General features: G+C 47.6%; 3 protein-coding genes across 7 annotated transcripts; 1 reads left to right on the top strand and 2 right to left on the bottom strand.

Moving 5' to 3' along the window:
• Positions 1 to 552: 552 nt before the first annotated feature.
• On the top strand, positions 553 to 16,545 carry LOC117533082 (gelsolin-like; the record flags this gene model as incomplete). Its single annotated transcript, XM_034196709.1, is given in 5 exon segments — positions 553 to 727; positions 874 to 995; positions 6,207 to 6,284; positions 8,427 to 8,487; positions 16,344 to 16,545. Coding segments are annotated over 5 exon segments (570 nt in total), but the record flags the coding sequence as incomplete, so codon positions are not given.
• LOC117533083 (cysteine-rich PAK1 inhibitor-like) lies at positions 16,544 to 18,519 on the bottom strand. 5 transcript variants are annotated; one of them, XM_034196710.1, is made up of 2 exons: positions 17,455 to 18,519; positions 16,544 to 17,398 (listed from the first exon to the last, which is right to left on the bottom strand). In XM_034196710.1, exons 1-2 carry the CDS (start codon positions 18,247 to 18,249, stop codon positions 17,132 to 17,134), a joined length of 1,062 nt encoding a protein of 353 aa, XP_034052601.1. In that variant the 5' UTR covers positions 18,250 to 18,519; the 3' UTR covers positions 16,544 to 17,131. The 5 variants fall into 5 exon arrangements, with proteins under 5 accessions (XP_034052601.1, XP_034052604.1, XP_034052603.1 ...); XM_034196713.1 differs by having other exon boundaries at positions 16,544 to 17,696; positions 17,809 to 18,519; XM_034196712.1 differs by having other exon boundaries at positions 16,544 to 18,069; positions 18,160 to 18,519.
• Positions 16,544 to 18,725, bottom strand: LOC117533084 (ras GTPase-activating protein nGAP-like; the record flags this gene model as incomplete). Its single annotated transcript, XM_034196715.1, is given in 1 exon segment — positions 16,544 to 18,725. A coding segment is annotated over 1 exon segment (176 nt), but the record flags the coding sequence as incomplete, so codon positions are not given.
• Positions 18,726 to 18,825: the final 100 nt, after the last annotated feature.

Raw genomic sequence — 18,825 nt, 5'->3', positions numbered from 1 at the left:
GTACAAGGCTGGACATGACCCGACATGTTCCATATCTTATGGCATAAGACACACCTTCCTATGTTAGTGTAAAAAGGACTTGACCCTTTTTTGAGGCCTCTGTGTTTCTCCTTAAGCCTGGAGCCCCCCTCCCTGTGAACTGCTGCCAGAGGAGAGGGAGAAAACGGCCTACTCTCTTATCAGAGACACCCATAAATCATAGACCTTACACACTCAACCTAAACAAACCACTTTGTTTTGTTTATACTGTAACTATAGAAAAACCTAAAATATGAAGCATTTTCATTGTGGGTTATACAAGAATATAATTGATTATATTTGATTATAACTAACTTTCGTTTTAAGTATTAAACATACTATGAAAACTCACAACACCAGTTAATGAGAGAAACCCCCAGTGAATGAGAGAAACCCCCCAGTTAATGAGAGAAACCCCCCAGTTAATGAGAGAAACCCCCAGTTAATGAGAGAAACCCCCCAGTTAATGAGAGAAACCCCCCAGTTAATGAGAGAAACCCCCAATTACCCCCACTCACAGGTGTCTCCCCCCAGGTGCAGTCCTCCTCCTCCCAGCTGAACTCCAGTGATGTCTTCCTGCTGGTCTCCCCCTCTGGATGCTGGGTGTGGGGGGGGGGAAGAAGCACCTTCACTGAGGAAAAGGGGGCGGAGCAACTGGCTGTGATCATGCAGGTTACCCCTGACCCTCTGAGGGAGGGGGGGGAGACAGGTGAGATATTGCACATAGTTGGTATTTAACAACAAGTGGTGTTATAGTCTGTGTTGTGTTGTTGTGCTGTTGTGTGTGGGGTCTACCAGGATGGGGGTTTCTGTTTGCTCCATGAAGAAGTCCTCTGAACAGGGTCTGTGTTACAGATGCATTCTGGGAAGCGTTGGGGGGTCAGGAGGAATACTGTTGCACCCCCCGCCTGAAGAACAATATGGAGGCTCACCCCCCCCGTCTGTTCGCCTGCTCCAACAAGACCGGAAACTACCAGGTACCTGTCTGTCTGTCTGTCTGTCTGTCTCTCTGTCTGTCTCTCTGTCCGTCTGTCTGTCTCTCTGTCCGTCTGTCTGTCTCTCTGTCTGTCTCTCTGTCTGTCTGTCTGTCTCCCTGTCAGTCTGTCTGTCTGTCTGTCTCTCTGTCTGTCTGTCCGTCTGTCTGTCTCTCTGTCTGTCTCTCTGTCCGTCTGTCTGTCTGTCTCTCTGTCTGTCTGTCTGTCTGTCTGTCTGTCTCTCTGTCTGTCTGTCTGTCTGTCTGTCTGTGTCTCTGTCCGTCTGTCTGTCTCTCTGTCTGTCTCTCTGTCTGTCTCTCTGCCTGTCTGTCTGCCTGTCTGTCTGTCTGTCTCTCTGTCTGTCTCTCTGTCCGTCTGTCTGTCTCTCTGTCTGTCTGTCAGTCTGTCTCTCTGTCTGTCTGTCTGTCTCTCTGTATGTCTCTCTGTCAAAAATCAGCTCCTAATTTCTAACCCTATCTCCTATTCCTTGACCTCTGAGTGAAAGGTCACGGGGTTAAGGGATAGTGGATAGGAGAATTCAAAAGGACTTAGGAGAAGAGACTGCGGTACTTTAGAGAATCGACTGCACTTTCACTATCCGACGTGTTTATGATGCGCCAGCGGACGTCATTTTGTGCGTCTGCTGCTGTGGGGAAACTACAGTTTTCTATACAGCGAACTACAACATGGATGTTTAATAAGAACGAGGGACTACTGTAAACTAGTGTTCATTTTGTTGACTAAAACTATGACGAAATATGTTCGTCAACGACCTTTTTTTCCATGACGAAAACGAGACGGCACCGACGGCAGTAAACAATAACTGTAACGAAATCATCATGCAATATCGTTGACGAAAAGTGACGAGACGAAAATGTAGTTTACTAAATAAAATCTATGCCAAAATCTGTCTTTAATAATAATAATAATAATAATAATAAATGATATTTATATAGCGCCTTTCAAGGGACCCAAGGTCGCTGTACATGGTGGACAAACAAAACAAACAGACAATCAACGGGCAAACCAAATAAATAAATAAAGGAAGCCAGGGGACCAGAAAAGGGCTAGGGCCCGAAGGCCAGGGTGAACAGGTGTGTTTTTAGTGATAATTTGAAGATGTCCAGGGAGGCAGCATTACGGATCTCGGCAGGAAGTGCATTCCAGAGGGTGGGGGCCGTAACACTGAATGCCTTGTCACCAAAAGTTCGGAGGCGAGAGCGGGGGATAGAGAGCAGGCCCGTGTCTGAGGACCGCAGACTCCGAGAAGGGGTGTAGGGATGGAGGAGGTCCGATAAGTACTGGGGGGAGAGGATATGGAGGGACTTGTACGTGAGGATGAGTGTTTTGTATTGAATCCGGGACTTGACCGGCAGCCAATGTAGGTGGATGAGGGTGGGGGTGATATGGTGCCATGGCTTGGTGTGGGTGAGAAGCCTGGCGGCAGAGTTCTGGACGTATTGGAGCCTATCCAGGGTTTTGCTGGGAACCCCGGACAGGACTCCATTGCAGTAGTCCAGACGGGATGTGATGAAGGCGTGTACCAGGGTTTCTGCCACAGAGTCAGAGAGAGAAGGCCGGATTCTGGCAATGTTTTTTAGGTGGTAGAAGGCGGATTTGGTGACAGCTTTGACATGCGCCTGGAAAGAGAGGGTGGTGTCCAGGATGACTCCCAGGTTGCGGACTTCAGTGGACGGGGAGATAGAGCAGCCGTCAATGGAGAGAAGCAGGTCTCCAACCTTCTGGAGCTGCGTCTTGGGAGCCACAATCATGAGCTCTGTTTTATTGCTGTTGATTTTGAGCAGGTTTGATGACATCCAGTTTTTTATGTCCTGTAGGCAGTTGACAAGGGATTGAGGGGGAGCTGAGTGGACGGTTTGGTGGAGAGATAGTGCTGTGTGTCATCAGCATAAGAGTGAAAGCTGAGACCATGTTGACGGATGATTTGACCAAGTGGGAGCATGTAGATATTGAATAGGAGGGGTCCAAGCACAGAGCCTTGAGGTACACCTTGGTTGACTGGGGTGGAAGGGGAGCTGCAGTCACTGCTGGTGACAACGTTTTTCCTGTTAGACAGGTAGGACTCGAACCAGGCAAGAGCTGTGTCACTGAGGCCAAGGTAGTCAGACAGGCGGCTGAGGAGGATGGAATTGGATATGGTATCGAAGGCTGCTGAGAGGTCCAGGAGGATGAGAATGCTGATGAGGCCAGAATCAGATGCGATGAGGAGGTCGTTTGTGATTTTGATGAGGGCAGTCTCAGTACTGTGATATGGTCTGAAGCCAGACTGGAGGGGTTCGTAGAGCTCATGCAGTGACATGTGGTGTTGCAGTTGTGCGGCAACTGCTCTTTCCAGGATCTTGCTCACGAATGCGAGGTTTGAGATCGGCCGGTGGTTGTTGAGGTCCTCCGGGTCCAAGCCAGGCTTCTTCAGGATTGGAGAGACTGAGGCAGTTTTGAGGCAGGGTGGGACTGTGCCAGAAGACAGGGACAAGTTCACAATGTCAACAATGATGGGGCAGATGGTGGATAGAGCTGCCTTGACCAAGGCTGTGGGCATGGGGTCAAGAGAGCAGGTCGATGTCTTGGCCTTAGTAACCAGCTTGGTAATTTGGATGACATCCACTGGGGAGAAGGTGGAGAGGCAACACCTAGGTGGACGAGTAATACCTTGTGGCTGGGGTGCGGTTAAAGTAGGTGGGGGGCCAGGCACCAGAAGCTGCTGGTGGATGGAATCAACTTTTGCCTGGAAGAAATCCAGAAACTTCGAGCAGAGATCAAGAGCACCTGGGGGATGGGGGGGATCAAGGGGGCGGAGAAGCCGGTTTATGGTTGAGAACAGCATTATCGGTTGGGATTGTCGGATGCCAATGAGGGTGGAGTAGTAGGAAGACCTAGTCAGGGAGAGGGCTTCTTTGTAGACCTTTACATGGTCCTGGTATGCTTCGCGGTGGACGGCGAGGTCAGTTCTTGTTTTGAGTCTCTCTAGCCGACGACCAGAAGCCTTCAGGGCGCGGAGTTCAGTGGTGAACCAAGGGGCCGAACGGGTGAAGGAGACAGTCCGGGTTTTGAGGGGGGCTAGAAAGTCAAGGCTGAGGGATAGAGCTGAGTTGTAGCGAGCAACCAGGCCATCCACAGTGGTGGTAAGGGGAATGGAGGCTAGGTGGGCTGCTATCGTGCTGGTCAGGGCTGGTGCACTCAGTGATTTTGTGTTTCTGAATGTGATGGTGCGTTTTGCACGCTGAGTGGGCAGGGGGACAGGAACAGTAAAGAGTATGGCAAGATGGTCCGCAACAGCTAGGTCCAGGCACTGGAGATGGGAGGGAGGGGTGCCTATAGAGCACACTAGGTCCAGCGTGTGACCTTTGGTGTGGGTGGGACCTTGGACGTGCTGTGTGATGTTGAAGCAGTCGAGTAGTGTGAGAAATTCAGAGGCAAAGGTGCATGTACTAGAGTCGACATGGATGTTAAAGTCACCAAGCAGTAATGTGGATGGAGACCTGGAGCAGACACAGGTGAGCAGCTCAGCGAACTCAAACATGAAGATGGCGGAGGCTTTGGGGGGGCGGTATATGAGGACAACCTGTAGCTGTGATGAACCAGCCAGAGAAAAGGCGATACACTCAAAAGAGGTTTCGTTGACGAAAAATGAGGAGACGAAATATTATCAAAGATAACGTTATATCTCTGATAGTCAGTTTTTCTCCCAGCAGTTCCATTTCCGGTGCTGCGGCTGGGCAGCAGCTGTGTGTCTGTGCTGCGGCTGGGCAGCGGCTGTGTGTCTGTGCTGCGGCTGGGCAGCGGCTGCGTGTCTGTGCTGCGGCTGGGCAGCGGCTGTGTGTCCGTGCTGCGGCTGGGCAGCGGCTGTGTGTCCGTGCTGCGGCTGGGCAGCGGCTGTGTGTCTGTGCTGCGGCTGGGCAGCGGCTGCGTGTCTGTGCTGCGGCTGGGGCAGCAGCTGCGTGTCTGTGCTGCGGCTGGGCAGCAGCTGCGTGTCTGTGCTGCGGCTGGGCAGCGGCACACTGTGAACTGTCAGGAAGACTCGGGTCTAACTCACGGTCTAACTAACCTTATTCAACAGAAAATAAAATGGCACCAACAGGGCTTGGGAGCAGTGGTCGCATTAACCGAATACCCCATCCCCCCCGTTAGTGCGAGTGAGTGACGACTTGTGTACAGACTCGACGGGTAATAATGGATTATGACGGAAATGTTACGATCCTGTCCGTCAAAATGACTGACAACGAAAAAGTCTAAAGCCACCACTGCTTGGGAGAAAGAAACAATGTGATATTTCGGCCCATTTTCGCTACAATGAGGCGGAGAAAAAAAGCGAATGCATTGTTTCATCAGAAGGGAAGCAATGTGGCCAAAACACAGCTGGTACAAACACCACAAACCAGATCCTCTCTACAAAGCTGCTTAATCATTCAACCTGAGTTTCATCAAATAAGGACAAGATATAATGTTATTTATTTATATATACTAAAATGACAAATTATTGGTTTTGACTAGTTTGACTGAAATGTTATAATCTGATGACTAAAAAAGACTCAACAGTTTTCTTTGACTAAAATAAGACTAAAACTTGACGAAATAAAAAGAGGATGAAGGTGACTAAATATGACTAAAACTAAAAAGTTTAACACAGGACTAAGACTAAAACTAAATAAAAAAATAGCTGACAGAATTAACACTACTGTAAACTCATCTAGAGACTCTGTGCTCTGATGCTGTTGCTTTATGCTTTATGAACGTGGACAACAGAGAAACAGATTCTTCAGGACCAAAGCTGGAACTGAAATAAAAAAGGAAAGTGAAGCTTCTGCTCGTCACCCTCTCCCTCCGGTCCACATTAATACAAATGATCCCAATACGTATGATTGATGGAAAGATCTTAAATCAATACAGATGTATTTATTATAAACGTTAGTCCTTAACATCTATCTCTGTGTATATCACCATTCAAACATCTTTTAAAAGTTGAACAAACCCCACAGCTCAGTAAAGACTGTGAGATGTTGACTTTATTTGATCATTTCAGTAAAAACTAACGTTCATATTTCTCTCTTTGATTATAATACTGATGAACGTTCAGAACAAAGCACTTTGGCAACTTACCACATACGGTGGGTGTGTGTGTGTGTGTGTGTGTGTGTGTGTGTGTGTGTGTGTGTGTGTGTGTGTGTGTGTGTGTGTGTGTGTGTGTGTGTGTAGATGGAGGAGGTTCCAGGTGAGCTGACGCAGGATGACCTCGCTCCTGATGATGTCATGATCTTGGATACCTGGGACCAGGTGAGTCACCATGGTTACATGTCCCACCTCCATTTCCTCACCTCCTGTCTCCTCACCTCCTGTCTCCTTACCTCCTGTCTCCTCACCTCCTGTTTCCTCACCTACTGGTTCCTCACCTCCTGTATCCGCACCTGTCTCCTCACCTCCTGTATTCTCAACTCCTGTCTCCTCACCTACTGTCTCCTCACCTCCTGTATCCTCACCTGTTTCCTCACCTCCTGGCTCCTCACCTGTTTCCTCACCTCCTGTCTCCTCACCTACTGGTTCCTCACCTCCTACTGTCTCTTCACCTCCTGTATCCTCACCTGTTTCCTTACCTCCTGTCTCCTCATACTGGTTCCTCACCTCCTGTCTCCTCATCTCCTGGTTCCTCACCTCCTGTCTCCTCACCTCCTGTCTCCTCACCTACTGGTTCCTCACCTCCTGTCTCCTCACCTACTGGTTCCTCACCTCCTGTCTCCTCACCTACTGGTTCCTCACCTCCTGTCTCCTCACCTCCTGTCTTCTCACCTACTGGTTCCTCACCTCCTGTCTTCTCACCTACTGGTTCCTCACCTCCTGTCTCCTCACCTACTGTCTCCTCCCCTACTGTCTCCTCACCTCCTGTCTCCTCACCTACTGGTTCCTCACCTCCTGCATCCTCACCCACTGGTTCCTCACCTCCTGTCTCCTCACCTCATGTCTCCTCACCTACTGGTTCCTCACCTCCTGGTTCCTCACCTCCTGTCTCCTCACCTCCTGTCTCCTTACCTCCTGTCTCCTCACCTCCTGTCTCCTCACCTACTGGTTCCTCACCTCCTGTCTCCTCACCTACTGGTTCCTCACCTCCTGTCTCCTCACCTACTGGTTCCTCACCTCCTGTCTCCTCACCTCCTGTCTTCTCACCTACTGGTTCCTCACCTCCTGTCTCCTCACCTACTGTCTCCTCCCCTACTGGTTCCTCACCTCCTGCATCCTCACCCACTGGTTCCTCACCTCATGTCTCCTCACCTCCTGTCTCCTCACCTACTGGTTCCTCACCTCCTGGTTCCTCACCTCCTGTCTCCTCACCTCCTGTCTCCTTACCTCCTGTCTCCTCACCTCCTGTTTCCTCACCTACTGGTTCCTCACCTCCTGTATCCGCACCTGTCTCCTCACCTCCTGTATTCTCAACTCCTGTCTCCTCACCTACTGTCTCCTCACCTCCTGTATCCTCACCTGTTTCCTCACCTCCTGGCTCCTCACCTGTCTCCTCACCTCCTGGTTCCTCACCTACTGTCTCCTCACCTACTGGTTCCTCACCTCCTGTCTCCTCACCTACTGTCTCCTCACCTACTGGTTCCTCGCCTCCTGTATCCGCACCTGTCTCCTCACCTCCTGTATTCTCACCTGTCTCCTCACCTCCTGTCTCCTCACCTCCTGTCTCCTCACCTACTGTCTCTTCACCTCCTGTATCCTCACCTGTTTCCTTACCTCCTGTCTCCTCACCTACTGGTTCCTCACCTCCTGTCTCCTCATCTCCTGGTTCCTCACCTCCTGTCTCCTCACCTCCTGTCTCCTCACCTACTGGTTCCTCACCTCCTGTCTCCTCACCTACTGGTTCCTCACCTCCTGTCTCCTCACCTACTGGTTCCTTACCTCCTGTCTCCTCACCTCCTGTCTTCTCACCTACTGGTTCCTCACCTCCTGTCTCCTCACCTACTGTCTCCTCACCTACTGTCTCCTCCCCTACTGTCTCCTCACCTCCTGTCTCCTCACCTACTGGTTCCTCACCTCCTGCATCCTCACCCACTGGTTCCTCACCTCCTGTCTCCTCACCTCATGTCTCCTCACCTACTGGTTCCTCACCTCCTGGTTCCTCACCTCCTGTCTCCTCACCTACTGTCTCCTCACCTACTGTCTCCTCCCCTACTGTCTCCTCACCTCCTGTCTCCTCACCTACTGGTTCCTCACCTCCTGTCTCCTCACCTACTGGTTCCTCACCTCCTGGTTCCTCACCTCCTGTCTCCTCACCTACTGTCTCCTCACCTACTGTCTCCTCCCCTACTGTCTCCTCACCTCCTGTCTCCTCACCTACTGGTTCCTCACCTCCTGTCTCCTCACCTACTGGTTCCTCACCTCCTGTCTCCTCACCTACTGTCTCCTCACCTGTCTCCTCTTCAGGTGTTCGTGTGGATCGGTAACGAGGCTCGTGAGGAGGAGAAGATTGAGGCGGCGGATTCAGGTGAGACTGGAAGTTAACGACTGAATGATGCTAACAGCTAAGAGCTAACTCCCTATTGTTGCGTGTGAATACTTTGAGTTAGAGTAGCTGAAAATAATCCAGGAAGCTTCTCGTCAGGTAAACAGCAGTTATTAATAAAGTGATACAATAAGTTTGCAGAAGTACTCAGCCGAGGTCTTTTTCTACTTCATTGTTACACAGTCCACTTAGCGCAGCTAGCTGTGTCTCAAATCTGTACGATGAAAAAAGGGCCGTTTCTCTATTAAACATCTGGTTATATACGTTCATTCTCGTATTTAGTCATCATCGATTGGCTGGCGTCAAAGGGGGCGGGACTTCCTCTGTAGTCCTCTGATGACGTAGCCTCGGCTCGTCTTTCACGATATTTCTCATACTATTCTTCAACTCTCACGCATCTGGCGTTATTTACAATGTTGAGTTGACAGCTGCTCAAGCTGTCGACCCGCTCCCTCCCCGCCCCCACCACTCTTAACAACGTTAACAGAGAGCAGAGCGGTGGGAGCCGGTTGGTCAATCCGACCCCTATTGCGCAGATCTGAGATCCAGCAGAAATGATAACAAATTAAAGTCTGCTGCTTATTGTTCTACTTGGCCAAAATAGTGTGTGTGTGTGTGTGTGTGTGTGTGTGTGTGTGTGTGTGTGTGTGTGTGTGTGTGTGTGTGTGTGTGTGTGTGTGTGTGTGTGTGTGTGTGTGTGTGTGTGTGTGTGTGTGTGTATAATTAATTTTGTTGGATACATTTTCCCGGAAATTATTGAGATAAACGATAATATTGTCGGCACCGTTAGATCATTTTAGAGCACTGACATAATGATAATATATAATAATAATTCAAGTACATCCTTTCAAACTGCTAGTCACATCCTCATGTCAATGGAAAGTTATCGAGTTCATTTTTATTTATCGTACGATAAGTCAATGAATTGCTTATCGCGACAGGCACACAATAAAACAGTGGAAACAAACATGTGTTTGACTTTCAATAGTGAATGAAACGTTGTGCCCTTTATTACGGTGGCCCTGAAGTGCAAGACACAACAGCATTTCACAAAACGCTACAGCATTTCAGAAAACACTACAGCATTTCACAAAACGCCGCAGCATTTCAGAAAACACTACAGCATTTCACAAAACGCCGCAGCATTTCACAAAACACTACAGCATTTCACAAAACGCCGCAGCATTTCACAAAACGCCACAGCATTTCACAAAACACTACAGCATTTCACAAAACACTACAGCATTTCACAAAACGCCACAGCATTTCACAAAACGCCACAGCATTTCACAAACACTACAGCATTTCACAAAACGCCGCAGCATTTCACAAAACGCCGCAGCATTTCACAAAACGCCGCAGCATTTCACAAAACGCCGCAGCATTTCACAAAACGCCGCAACATTTTAGAAAACGCCACAGCATTTCACAAAACACTACAGCATTTCACAAAACGCCACAGCATTTCACAAAACACTACAGCATTTCACAAAACACTACAGCATTTCACAAAACGCCACAGCATTTCACAAAACGCCACAGCATTTCACAAAACACTACAGCATTTCACAAAACGCCACAGCATTTCACAAAACACTACAGCATTTCACAAAACGCCGCAGCATTTCACAAAACACTACAGCATTTCACAAAACGCCACAGCATTTCACAAAACACTACAGCATTTCACAAAACGCCGCAGCATTTCACAAAACGCCGCAGCATTTCACAAAACACTACAGCATTTCACAAAACACTACAGCATTTCACAAAACGCCGCAGCATTTCACAAAACGCCACAGCATTTCACAAAACACTACAGCATTTCACAAAACACTACAGCATTTCACAAAACACTACAGCATTTCACAAAACGCCACAGCATTTCACTAAACACTACAGCATTTCACAAAACGCCACAGCATTTCACAAAACACTACAGCATTTCACAAAACACTACAGCATTTCACAAAACGCCGCAGCATTTCACAAAACACTACAGCATTTCACAAAACGCCACAGCATTTCACAAAACACTACAGCATTTCACAAAACGCCACAGCATTTCACAAAACACTACAGCATTTCACAAAACACTACAGCATTTCACAAAACACTACAGCATTTCACAAAACGCCACAGCATTTCACAAAACACTACAGCATTTCACAAAACGCCGCAGCATTTCACAAAACGCCACAGCATTTCACAAAACGCCACAGCATTTCACAAAACACTACAGCATTTCACAAAACGCCGCAGCATTTCACAAAACGCCACAGCATTTCACAAAACACTACAGCATTTCACAAAACGCCGCAGCATTTCACAAAACGCCACAGCATTTCACAAAACTACAGCATTTCACAAAACGCCGCAGCATTTCACAAAACGCCTACAGCATTTCACAAAACCCTACAGCATTTCACAAAACGCCGGCAGCATTTCACAAAACGCACAGCATTTCACAAAACACTACAGCATTTCACAAAACGCCGCAGCATTTCACCAAAACGCCACAGCATTTCACAAAACACTACAGCATTTCACAAAACGCCGCAGCATTTCACAAAACGCACCGCATTTCACAAAACCCTAGCATTTCACAAAACGCCGCGCATTTCACCAAAACGCCGCAGCATTTCACAAAACACCTACAGCATTTCACAAAACGCCACAGCATTTCACAAAACACTACAGCATTTCACAAAACGCCGCTAGCATTTCACAAAACGCCACAGCATTTCACAAAACGCCGCAGCATTTCACAAAAACACCCACAGCATTCACAAAACACTACAGCATTTCATTCAAAACGCCACAGCATTTCACAAAACACTACAGCATTTCACAAAAACGCCACAGCATTTCACAAAACACTACAGCATTTCACAAAACACTACAGCATTTCACAAAACACTACAGCATTTCACAAAACGCCACAGCATTTCACAAAACACTACAGCATTTCACAAAACGCCGCAGCATTTCACAAAACGCCACAGCATTTCACAAAACACTACAGCATTTCACAAAACGCCGCAGCATTTCACAAAACGCCACAGCATTTCACAAAACCCTACAGCATTTCACAAAACGCCGCAGCATTTCACAAAACGCCACAGCATTTCACAAAACACTACAGCATTTCACAAAACGCCGCAGCATTTCACAAAACGCCACAGCATTTCACAAAACACTACAGCATTTCACAAAACGCCGCAGCATTTCACAAAACACTACAGCATTTCACAAAACACTACAGCATTTCACAAAACGCCACAGCATTTCACAAAACACTACAGCATTTCACAAAACGCCGCAGCATTTCACAAAACACTACAGCATTTCACAAAACGCCACAGCATTTCACAAACACTACAGCATTTCACAAAACGCCGCAGCATTTCACAAAACGCCACAGCATTTCACAAAACGCCGCAGCATTTCACAAAACACTACAGCATTTCACAAAACGCCACAGCATTTCACAAAACACTACAGCATTTCACAAAACGCCACAGCATTTCACAAAACACTACAGCATTTCACAAAACGCCACAGCATTTCACAAAACACTACAGCATTTCACAAAACGCCGCAGCATTTCACAAAACGCCACAGCATTTCACAAAACGCCGCAGCATTTCACAAAACGCCACAGCATTTCACAAAACACTACAGCATTTCACAAAACGCCGCAGCATTTCACAAAACACTACAGCATTTCACAAAACGCCACAGCATTTCACAAAACACTACAGCATTTCACAAAACACTACAGCATTTCACAAAACGCCACAGCATTTCACAAAACACTACAGCATTTCACAAAACACCACAGCATTTCACAAAACGCCGCAGCATTTTAGAAAACACCACAGCATTTCACATTGGACGGAAAGGGTATTCCTTAGGGAGAACACTTCTTGTTTGTGATTGGACAGAGCCAGCCATAGAAGCACTGCTGTGATTGGTTGTTTTTGCTGCCAGTCAAGAAATGACGCTTCGTGATTGGCCCAACACATCAGCCGTTAGCTGTTAGCACACACTCAGAGCTCACAGCTCCTCATATCTGTTCAGAAACTGGACATATACAAGTTAAACATATACAAAACACAGACTGTCTATGTCATGGCAAATACAGTCGCTGCTTTATTTATGTCTGTATGACGTTGTTGTGAGTGTGGACGGAGCAGCTACAGGTTAGTTTAACCTGATCGATCCGATTCCGATAGGATTTACATGGAGATACGGCATGACAGGAGTAAACACAGAATTAATGCTTTATTAATTCATGGTTTTTAAGGGGCTTATCTCCATGTAAATACTATGGTAGACCACCCAATATTCGCATCGCTCTAATCGCTCGAGTTTCACCACGGCAGTCAGCTGTGTTTGCTCCTGTCAATCAAACAAGACGCGCTGAGAGGGGGCGGGGCGTATCTCCATGTAAATCCTATGGGAGATACCAACTACAACAAAATGAACATATTTGACCGTGATTTAATTGTAATACACGTTTCAAAGTGATGCCGAAGTAACTACATACTGATACCGGTTAGTAAAAACCATGAATTAACGCTGCAGATAAGACGGCAGGTGAAAAGCTTTTAAAATGCGTGTTTTCTGAATGGAATCGGATCCATCAGGCTAAACTAACCTGTTGCTGCTCCGTCCACACTCACAACAACGTCATACAGACATAAATAAAGCAGCAACTGTATTCGCCATGACACAGACAGTCTGTGGTTTGTACATGTTTAACTTTTGTCTAGTTTCTGAACAGATATGAGGAGCTGTGAGCTCTGAGTGTGTGCTAACGGCTGATGTGTTGGGGCATATTTCGCTGTCGGGTGTTGACCAATCACGAAGCGTCATTTATTGACTGGCAGCAAAAACAACCAATCACAGCAGTGATTCTCTGGCTGGCTCTGTCCAATCACAAACAAGAAGTGTTCTCCCTAAAGGAATACCCTTTCCGTCCAATGTGAAATGCTGTGGTGTTTTCTGAAATGCTGTGGTGTCTTGCACTTCAGGGCCACCGTACTTTATAGTCTGTGTCCAATATTGTGTATTTGTAGATCATGTATATATATGCTAAGGTCCCGCTGCTGACACGATAGCAGTCATTTAGTGCGCATATGTGTAATTAAACCCATGATATCAAAATCTCACTCCAGCCAGGTAAAGTTAAAGACGGTGTGTTTAGTGTGTAACTCCACGCGTCATTCTCCTTATATTCACATTCACAAAATACTATTAGCTACATGCTACAGGCTACAAACAATAATTATTCTAACACTGGGTGTTTCTCAATCGCGAGGATGCTGGCTTGGCAGTCGCGTACTTCCAAGTCACTTCGTTCAGAAACGAAGCAAGTATGCTTCCAAGCCACGGCTTCGGAAAACAGAGAAGAATGGAACAGACTAACAAGAGTGCCACTCTCTCTCTCGGTTTCAACATAAACTGTACCGAAAATAAATACCTCACGATGTCTATCTAATTATGAACTTGCTTTACTTTCACGGAACACATTTTTGGTGAAAACAAACACATTTAACAAAGTCACATATTTACCAACACGGCTGCGTCGGTTCTATCTATATGGCGCTGGGTTCAGCCATTCTCCGCAAGAGTTTTTTTAAATTGGTCCGTGCGCAAAGCATTGTGGGGATTTTAAGGATGCGGAGTCTGCCCATGTGCAGCCCATGGATGTATAATAAGCAATAAGCCTCGAAATGTCCCCCAAACCAAGGACGCGGCCTCGGTGGCATTCCAAGTATGCTGGAGATAGATGCGGTGGCACTCGATGACGTAGCATCCTTGAAATATTGGCTTGGAAGCCAGAATCCTCGAGATTGAGAAACGGCCTCTGCTTCAATGCACATATATATTGATTTATTTCATACTCAACAGCTAACAGCTAACTCTATGTGCAGCTGTCAGGTGGTTCATAATGCTAACCGCTAACAGCTAACTCTCTGTGCAGCTGTCAGGTGGTTCATAATGCTAACAGCTAACTCTCTGTGCAGCTGTCAGGTGGTTCATAATGCTAACAGCTAACTCTCTGTGCAGCTGTCAGGTGGTTCATAATGCTAACAGCTAACTCTCTGTGCAGCTGTCAGGTGGTTCATAATGCTTACAGCTAACTCTCTGTGCAGCTGTCAGGTGGTTCATAATGCTAACAGCTAACTCTATGTGCAGCTGTCAGGTGGTTCATAATGCTAACAGCTAACTCTCTGTGCAGCTGTCAGGTGGTTCATAATGCTTACAACTAACTCTCTGTGCAGCTGTCAGGTGGTTCATAATGCTAACAGCTAACTCTCTGTGCAGCTGTCAGGTGGTTCATAATGCTAACAGCTAACTCTCTGTGCAGCTGTCAGGTGGTTCATAATGCTAACAGCTAACTCTCTGTGCAGCTGTCAGGTGGTTCATAATGCTTACAACTAACTCTCTGTGCAGCTGTCAGGTGGTTCATAATGCTAACAGCTAACTCTCTGTGCAGCTGTCAGGTGGTTCATAATGCTTACAGCTAACTCTCTGTGCAGCTGTCAGGTGGTTCATAATGCTAACAGCTAACTCTCTGTGCAGCTGTCAGGTGGTTCATAATGCTAACCGCTAACAGCTAACTCTCTGTGCAGCTGTCAGGTGGTTCATAATGCTAACAGCTAACAGCTAACTCTCTGTGCAGCTGTCAGGTGGTTCATAATGCTAACCGCTAACAGCTAACTCTGTGCAGCTGTCAGGTGGTTCATAATGCTAACCGCTAACAGCTAACTCTCTGTGCAGCTATCAGGTGGTTCATAATGCTAACAGCTAACTCTCTGGTGGTTCATAATGCTAACCGCTAACAGCTAACTCTCTGTGCAGCTGTCAGGTGGTTCATAATGCTAACAGCTAACAGCTAACTCTCTGTGCAGCTGTCAGGTGGTTCATAATGCTAACAGCTAACAGCTAACTCTGTGCAGCTGTCAGGTGGTTCATAATGCTAACCGCTAACAGCTAACTCTGTGCAGCTGTCAGGTGGTTCATAATGCTAACCGCTAACAGCTAACTCTGTGCAGCTGTCAGGTGGTTCATAATGCTAACAGCTAACTCTCTGTGCAGCTGTCAGGTGGTTCATAATGCTTACAGCTAACAGCTAACTCTCTGTGCAGCTGTCAGGTGGTTCATAATGCTAACAGCTAACTCTCTGTGCAGCTGTCAGGTGGTTCATAATGCTAACAGCTAACTCTCTGTGCAGCTGTCAGGTGGTTCATAATGCTAACAGCTAACTCTATGTGCAGCTGTCAGGTGGTTCATAATGCTAACAGCTAACAGCTAACTCTGTGCAGCTGTCAGGTGGTTCATAATGCTAACAGCTAACTCTCTGTGCAGCTGTCAGGTGGTTCATAATGCTTACAGCTAACAGCTAACTCTATGTGCAGCTGTCAGGTGGTTCATAATGCTAACAGCTAACTCTCTGTGCAGCTGTCAGGTGGTTCATAATGCTAACAGCTAACTCTCTGTGCAGCTGTCAGGTGGTTCATAATGCTAACAGCTAACTCTCTGTGCAGCTGTCAGGTGGTTCATAATGCTAACAGCTAACTCTCTGTGCAGCTGTCAGGTGGTTCATAATGCTTACAGCTAACTCTCTGTGCAGCTGTCAGGTGGTTCATAATGCTAACAGCTAACTCTCTGTGCAGCTGTCAGGTGGTTCATAATGCTTACAGCTAACAGCTAACTCTCTGTGCAGCTGTCAGGTGGTTCATAATGCTTACAGCTAACGGCTAACTCTCTGTGCAGCTGTCAGATGGTTCTTAATGCTAACAGCTAACGGCTAACTCTCTGTTTAGCTGTGAAGTACCTGGACAGCGATCCAGCTGACCGAGACCCTCGCACCCCCACTGTGACGCTGAAACAGGGATTTGAACCGCCGACCTTCACCGGTTGGTTCCTGGGCTGGAACTACGATTACTGGACCGAGTGACATCACTTCCTGTTTACACCTGCTGTGATCTGATAAATAAAACCTGGTACATCACCATGACAACAGTTTGATAGTGTCATCGTTTATTGTAGCATCTCTTTATAAATACTCATAAATAACAAGAACAGAGACAGAAGCACAGTAGAGAGCAGCAGAGAGCAGGAGAGAGCAGCAGAAACCAGTAGAGACCAGCAGAGACCAGTAGAGAGCAGGAGAGACCAGCAGAGAGCAGTAGAGACCATTAGAGAGCAGTAGAGACCAGTAGAGACCATTAGAGAGCAGCAGAGAGCAGTAGAGACCATTAGAGAGCAGGAGAGACCAGTAGAGAGTAGGAGAGACCAGTAGAGATGTGTGTTCACAAACTATTAATCACAATTTAAAGATTTTACTGTTTTACAATACAATCTTATGTTTACATCAGTACATTCTCTGAAACACAAACTGACCAATGGAAGCCCAGAGCTGCCCTCACTTTAAGCTAGGCTAACAGGCTAACAGCTTCCCCCCTGCTTCCAGTCTTTGTGCTAAACTAGGCTAACCTGGCCCTGACCGGGTATCAGACTGTTCCTCTAGACAAAATCTAATCATAGAAAATATGAATATATTCAAACTGTCGATGTGTCGCTATTTAAATACAGAGCCGTTTACAGACAGTTACCACAGGTGGACCGAAGCTACAGAGCAGGTGCGTTCTCCAAAACCAGAGCCATGTACAGGTGGGTTCTCCAAAACCAGAGCCATGTACAGGTGGGTTCTCCAAAACCAGAGCCATGTACAGGTGGGTTCTCCAACAGAGCCATGTACAGGTGGGTTCTCCAAAACCAGAGCCATGTACAGGTGGGTTCTCCAACAGAGCCATGTACAGGTGGGTTCTCCAAAACCAGAGCCATGTACAGGTGGGTTCTCCAAAACCAGAGCCATGTACAGGTGGGTTCTCCAACAGAGCCATGTACAGGTGGGTTCTCCAACAGAGCCATGTACAGGTGGGTTCTCCAAAACCAGAGCCATGTACAGGTGGGTTCTCCAACAGAGCCATGTACAGGTGGGTTCTCCAAAACCAGAGCCATGTACAGGTGGGTTCTCCAAAACCAGAGCCATGTACAGGTGGGTTCTCCAAAACCAGAGCCATGTACAGGTGGGTTCTCCAACAGAGCCATGTACAGGTGGGTTCTCCAAAACCAGAGCCATGTACAGGTGGGTTCTCCAAAACCAGAGCCATGTACAGGTGGGTTCTCCAACAGAGCCATGTACAGGTGGGTTCTCCAACAGAGCCATGTACAGGTGGGTTCTCCAACAGAGCCATGTACAGGTGGGTTCTCCAACAGAGCCATGTACAGGTGGGTTCTCCAACAGAGCCATGTACAGGTGGGTTCTCCAAAACCAGAGCCATGTACAGGTGGGTTCTCCAAAACCAGAGCCATGTACAGGTGGGTTCTCCAACAGAGCCATGTACAGGTGGGTTCTCCAACAGAGCCATGTACAGGTGGGTTCTCCAACAGAGCCATGTACAGGTGGGTTCTCCAACAGAGCCATGTACAGGTGGGTTCTCCAACAGAGCCATGTACAGGTGGGTTCTCCAAAACCAGAGCCATGTACAGGTGGGTTCTCCAAAACCAGAGCCATGTACAGGTGGGTTCTCCAAAACCAGAGCCATGTACAGGTGGGTTCTCCAACAGAGCCATGTACAGGTGGGTTCTCCAACAGAGCCATGTACAGGTGGGTTCTCCAAAACCAGAGCCATGTACAGGTGGGTTCTCCAAAACCAGAGCCATGTACAGGTGGGTTCTCCAACAGAGCCATGTACAGGTGGGTTCTCCAACAGAGCCATGTACAGGTGGGGTTGACGTGCAGTTTGGTTGGTTGTTCTGGCTCTTCACAGGAAGTGGCAAAAGGAAACAGGATATGATGTCAGAATTTCTAAGATGTTCAAAAGGGAAACATGCAAAACCAAAAAACAGAAAGTGGGGGGTAACCTAGCGACGGGGGCGGGGCCAGGTTAAAAGTCAGTTGATTGACGGGTCAATGGGTAGGTCCCGCCCCCTGCCTGCAGTCAGAGCCAATCAGAGCGCAGCTCAGCAGTTTCCGGAGTTCCGGAACTCTCCGTTCTCGGTGATCTGCAGAGACGACGTGTTGCTAGGAGACAGGCCGTTCCTCTGTGATGTCACCGCGTAACGCTCCTTCAGCTGCGTCAGCGCCGCCATCAGACGAGAGTTAGCTGCGTCCAGGCTGGAGATCCTCTTCTCCTGAGAGACAGAGAGAGGGGCACGTTAACACAGACAGACAGTCAGACGGACAGACGGTCAGACGGACAGACTATGGCAAGCCATTTGAGTATGTATTCCATATCC

The sequence above is a fragment of the Gymnodraco acuticeps genome, unplaced genomic scaffold (genome assembly GCF_902827175.1).
Source record: "Gymnodraco acuticeps unplaced genomic scaffold, fGymAcu1.1, whole genome shotgun sequence".
In the NCBI taxonomy this organism is placed as follows: domain Eukaryota; kingdom Metazoa; phylum Chordata; class Actinopteri; order Perciformes; family Bathydraconidae; genus Gymnodraco; species Gymnodraco acuticeps.
The sequence above is the reverse complement of the archived record's forward strand: the minus strand, read 5'-3'. Positions and strand labels throughout refer to the sequence as shown.